The sequence below is a fragment of the Athene noctua genome, chromosome 4, assembly GCF_965140245.1.
Source record: "Athene noctua chromosome 4, bAthNoc1.hap1.1, whole genome shotgun sequence".
Taxonomy (NCBI): Eukaryota; Metazoa; Chordata; class Aves; order Strigiformes; family Strigidae; genus Athene; species Athene noctua.
The window spans coordinates 58,838,111-58,844,110 of record NC_134040.1 but is presented as its reverse complement, the minus strand read 5'-3'; the positions used below and the strand labels follow the sequence as shown (position 1 = coordinate 58,844,110).

At 47.4% G+C, this 6,000-nt stretch overlaps 1 protein-coding gene across 1 annotated transcript in view; it reads left to right on the top strand.

Annotated features, from left to right (window-relative positions):
- The first annotated feature begins 2,571 nt into the window (after positions 1-2,571).
- ARHGEF38 (Rho guanine nucleotide exchange factor 38) overlaps positions 2,572-6,000 on the top strand; it is a 37,406-nt gene continuing 33,977 nt past the window's right edge. The window contains exon 1 of the mRNA XM_074903986.1: positions 2,572-2,767. Within this exon, the coding sequence (XP_074760087.1) occupies positions 2,572-2,767 (196 nt within the window). The remainder of the gene's footprint in view (positions 2,768-6,000) is intronic.

Genomic DNA, 6,000 nt, shown 5'->3' with positions numbered 1-6,000 from the left:
GACTGTGGTTGTAAGTTAGTTCTGGCCTCCTGGCTGCCTCAGGAATAGTGCTGCCAGCTGAAGTCAGGTAAACCATTGCAAGTACAAAAGCAGCAGCAAACCACAAGCCGGCTTTCCCCACAACCTTGCTGAATGAACACATACCTTTTCACACCCTGTGACTGAGTTGAGGAGGAAGAGGAAGACAACTTTTGCATGTGGGTGGATTGCTGTCGTAATAAACACTTGAGCAAACTTCACTATATCCTATCTTGGCTGTAACCCTGCATATGTGGCAGAGAGCCTACAAAGCCAAGAATTTTATAAAGTTTGTTCTTTCACATCCACCCAGCCAAAATATATTCCCCAGTTCTCCCCCAAACCATCTTAATTTAAATAGATATAATGAAATCTCATATAAATGGTGGGACCCGTGCCTTATGAAAAGCACAACACCGTAAAATCCTGTCTGGGGAAATACCTTCTCTGGAAAATGCTGGTTTAAGCAACCACTAGCCCTACCCCCAGTTTCTCACATGTGCCCCTGCATCATCCCCTGCCTCATGCTGCCACAACTGCTTGTGTAGCTGGGTGATGAACTAAACAGGAGCACAGATCCAGAAGGATACTAGCCTGGAGGAAAGGGGGGAGGGAGGGAGTTTTCAGCCAGATCAGTTTCTCCATCTTGTCTCAAATGCGGGTGTTTACACCCTGCAGCAATAGTGGGAACAAAAGTATCTGGGCAAGAGCAGCAGTCAGGGTGGTGACTGTTTAAACCCATTTTACCACCCTTGCTAAATGCCAAGCCATTGCTTTGAAACAAATCCCCTCCCCAGTTCCTTCCAGAAGGAAATGGGGTGGTTGATTTCCCTCAACTCCCACCTTATTCTGTTTACTTGTTGCTGGGGGGCTTTGATGCTTGTCACAAGGGTGTCACTGGTGGATCCCTTTGTACCCGTCTCCCTGCTGTAACCACTGCTCTGTCTTTCAAGGAACTTTTGTGGTCTGACTTGCAAAACAAAGAGTTTCTTAGGGAATATCAACGAGGAGGCAAGATGTAACACAGAAATTGCCTACGTAATATGTGACTTCCCTGGGTGAGCACAGTCTTCCCAGTATTCCACTCCATGCTTTATTCCTCTGCCAGGCTGTGTTTGGGCTGAACACTTTGTGCAGCACTGGCACAGAGCTGCAATTTGACATGGTAAATTGCTTAACAGTTTCATAACCTTTTCCTTTCACTTCTGAGTAGAAATTAGGGGCTTTGATCAGGAGGTTGCATCACAGGACCAGCCTTTTAAAGAAAAACAAAAGTTGGAAATAGTTACACTGCTACTTTGCATCCCTGCTTGTTTTCTCCTACGCAGTCCTTCAGGGACACAGTGTGGCAATGCTAAAGCAGAACGGTCTGCCAGTGTATGTCAGAGGGACATTAGTTGTGTTCCCCTGCAGATGCTGTGGCAATGAGTGCGCATGAGACCGACACCGATTAGGCTGCACCACTGGGCTTTCACCAGGCATTTCCTAGGGCAGCGAGGGCCGCAGGGGCTGGGAATCACAGCAGCAGCAGTGATTGCTACTAATGGCTGTTGGGGCTCTTCCCAGGATAAGTCCGGTCCAAGCTTAGATGCCAGCAGCTCCTGCTGTTTTAACATGAGCTTGATTAGGCCAGTGCTATGGAGGATCACTAGACAGTGCAAGTGTGCCAGAGGCCACTGTTAACAGACAGGAGAGTAAGATCTCTTCCAGGGGCCGATCCAGAGGTGTCCACTTCCTCGGTCATCAGAGCAGGGTGATTTGTTATGACAGCCTCCACAAGTCTTTGGCAGGCTTTTGTATCACCTCTCTGTGAGTAAAGCAGGACACAGCCTGGTTTGAGACAAGCATCAGCTCCACGCTGCTTCCCACCTCCCAGAGAGGTTTTTGTCTCCTTCTCATCTCTTTTCTTCGTTGTCCTGGGGGATCAGTCTCCCTTCAAACCTGTAGATCAGGAGTTTCCAGCCTCTTGGCTACACCCCTCGGTGGAGTTGGGAGCCTGTCAGATGCAATTCGATACGCAAGGAGTTGAGGTCCTGACCAGGCTGAGGAAGGAGAAGGAGTGATGGTCAAGGGATTGGCCTGGCCTCCTCTTCCTTTTTGCCATGCCCTCTGCTTCCCCACTACCCCGGCAGTGCAGAGGGAAGGTGTCCTGTGAAAGCATGGCGGTGCCCTGCCGCACTCGGACGTTGCCCTGCTACTGCACAGCAAGGACGGAGTGCCGGCACCCACGGCCCTGCAGTGGGGTGAGGAGCATACCCTGAAGCAGTGAAAGGGGCCTTGAATGGCTGCGGTTTGGGGCTGGCTCTGAAACCGGCCCCGCCAGGCGTGCTTGCACATAGGGCAGGTGAATGCAAACACTGCCTGGGGCGTCAGCTTCCCGGGGGTGGAGCTGCTCCAGCACAGGTGACAGGGCTGAGCCCCGGGCCCTGGGAGCCCTGCTCCAAAACCAAGCCTAAAGCAACCTGCCTTCACCTGGGCAGCGAGTTCACCTTCCTAAGAAATCAAGATATTGCCTCCCCACCCCACCACCACCACCACCAAGCAGAGCTGGCCATGGCGAGCATGGACTGTCCAGGGAAGGAAGGCGTGGGGGGCAGGAAGAGGAATTTGGCCCTGCTGAGGAGCAAGCTGTACATGGGGGAGAGGAGAAGGACAGAGCCTGTGGTGGAGAGCACTGCGGTCACCGGGGACCACAGCACCTTGAGGAGGAGTCAGTCTGACAGGACAGAGTACAGCCAGAAATTACAAGGTACCGGGAAGCTTGTTTGGTGCTCTGCTGCTAGGGATCCTCTGGGCTGGGGTGTATCTCGAGATGCTCTGGCTGAGGTGGTATATCGACACCCCCCCGTCTGCAGCTTCGAGATAAAGAAAGGAATGGCAGTCTCCTCCCCCACACACCCATAGCTGGGGTGAGCAATTGCCCCCTCACAGCCTTACCCCCCCCCCCCCCTTCCAGGGTGTGCAACGTTTCCTTGAATTTTCCTAAATAATGTCGTGTAGGCAGAACACAAAATGTATCAAAGGTTTTGGTGTATTCCTGAAAAATGCATGTGCAGCCGGGATGTTTCTCGTTCACCAGCAGAATGTGTTTGTAATGCAAACAGTAACTTGAAAATATGATGGCTCCATGCTATCTGTCTGGCTGTCCTATCAAGTGGGGTATATGCTAAGTAATTAGAAGCATCAAGTGCAGTTTTTTCTTTCAGGTAAAAATACCAAGATCTATAATGTGTTTATCTGTTGCTCAGATTGTACAAGCCTGAACTGAAATACAGCTAAATACATGTTTTGATGGATATGCTGATTCAAATTATACCATTATGGAGAGGGTTTCTTTTGAAAGAATCAAATTGCATCTGGACCAGAAATTGGCAATGTATGTCAGTATTGGGCCTGTCAGTAATTAAATGTGATGCCACAAATCGAGAAAAAGGATGAAGAATGTGTATGACTATTTCTGGGAGTGCTCTATCATGCAAATTGACAAATTTCAGTGGGTATCCAGGGTCTTGAATGACAGGACCCCATCACAAATGTGGGGTTTGAGTAGTATTATAATATAAGCCTCTATTACTAATAGTGGTATAACTGCCTTGTGACAGTCACTCTTGTGACAATAATCCTTTATGGGGAAATAAAATGGGAAAATACTTTGAGTTGCTGTATTATGGTTTTGATGCACTTAATTAGGAAGTATCATTCCTTCAGAGAGACAATAAAAGCAGAAAATAAAATAATAAACCTGAAAATAATAGGATTTCTATGGTGGCTGCATACGCTGAGAACAACAGAGTGGTTCATCGATTATGCTGTTCCCTCCTCGTGATAGCTAATCAATGAGAAGATGAAAAATTTTCAGTTAAATCAGGCACACACTGCAGGGATCTGACAGAGGTGTTTCAGGGTACAAGCATGGATTGCTATGGTTGGGCAGGCAAGCTCCTGGCACAGGTCCCACCAAAACAGCAGTTTTTCACTTGTGAAGGGGGTTGCCCAGGTGAGGTCAAGGTTACCAGTGCAGTGTCCAGCAAAAAGTGAGATCTTTCTGTTCGATGTCAGGTGTATTTATGCCTTAAATGTCTCCTATTTAAAATCTGAAGCAAAGGAGGCAGGGAAACCTAGGTAGTCATGGCAGAGCATGAGGTTATGTTCATGGCAGCAATCCAAGGAGATCGTAAATCCAGCTTTACAGCTCCTGCCACCAGCTGAGACTGCTGCGGCCACCTACTGCAAAGCACCAGCCTGATATCAGGTCACTCTGCTTGCTTGTGTTTGTTCAAGAAAAACGGTGATGGGTTAACAAGGTACCTGCAGGCTTGATATTGGATTAGAAGTTGCCTGTCCTCAGAGCGAAAACAAAGTCATTGGAAATTCCTATGAAGTGTATTTACAGTCGCAATGGAAAGAAATCAGTTATGTGCCAAGGCCTGATCTGGATCAAATTTTGCTGAGCTAGATGTGCCTGAATCTGATTATGATCATGGATCCCAGGCCTAATGTGCTACCTGCCAACAATGATGATGTGTTATGATTGTATGCCTTTATGTTCTTCATTTTTCTCACTAGCACTTGGAAGTGAAGCAGCTTACTTCAAGGTGAGGGAAGTGGGTTTTTTGGCACAAAGCTTTTGAAGTGTCCATTCTTGGTAAGAAAACCCAACAGCTCTGTGGGTGACATAAACGGTCTGTTGCATATCACCAGTTCAGGACTTTGATCACCCTGGAATGGTAAATGCTTTGCAAAAAGATACAAATGGTAATCATTTGCACTTGCTTCCCATATGAGTGGGAGGAAAAACTCTAAGTTTAGTTGCCCTTCCCTTCTATAGACCCCTGTTAATGTTTTCTAACACACAGTTTGCAGAGCTGTGGTAGGCATTAGCACAGACAAGGATGTGTAAGACGAGGAGATGCAACAGGAGCAAACCCTGCAGAGGGGAATCTCCCGTGAGTGGGGCAGATTTCCACAGCTAAGAGTCAGAGGCTGCAGGACCCACATCTCTGCTAGTGGCAGGCAACCTAGGCAGAGCATGGGGTCCAAGGTGTCTTTACACCCCAGTGCCTACAGCAGCACTGCAGCACATTTGTGCAAGGTGAAGCATGGGCGAGACACCTCTTGAGGGCCCTTCCAGACCTCTGTGTGTTTTAAACGGTTCCCTGAGTAGAAACTAGGCTGTTGCCCCCTGTGGCAATTAAGAATCGGTGGCTAGCAAAATGTAAACTGACCTTGAGGCTAGAAGAATGATTGTGGGAAACTGAGGCAGCATTATGTAACACTGTGTTGAGTGAAAAGCAGCAGTAAAAAACACCACCTGCAAAGTGTGGTGAGCATGTAAGCTACAAACAGGCAAAACCTGAAGGTCAGTAGGATGTAAAAGTAAAAACGAACCTGTGTAAACAGGTGGTAATAAATTGGGAGCTTGCACACAGTGCAGCAACCTTTGCTCTTGACAATGCTCCCCCTTCAACAGACTGTTGTGAGTTTGTCATTTTTCTGCACGGTGCCCTGATCCTGGCTGGACCGAGACAGAGAGCACACACACCCCCACAGCCCCCCGCCATTTCTAGCAACTCTGAAGTATATGGTCAAAGTGCAGCTCAGTGTGTTACAAGCATAGGTCCCCAAATAAAAGCCTGTAAACAAACAAAAAAAAAACAAAACCAAGTGAGCCAACAGGCATACAAACTCCTGACAATTCAGTCTCTGCCTTGGATTTCCTGTTTTATGCAGAATCCAAAATGTTTTCTATAAAGAGTGAGAAAGGCAACCTACCGCCCAGATGTCCAGGGTAATCAAGATGGTTTGTTCTGTAAGTCTACAAACACGAGCACAGTAGCATTGTCAAAGGTGCAAATTTATGCAAGTGTTTTTCACTTTAAAACTAAGGATTCATTAAAAACACAAGAAAGCATTTTCATAGTTAATTATTATAGTAGGGACATCTATTCAATACCTTATCTGGTGTGAATGGCCATGCAACAC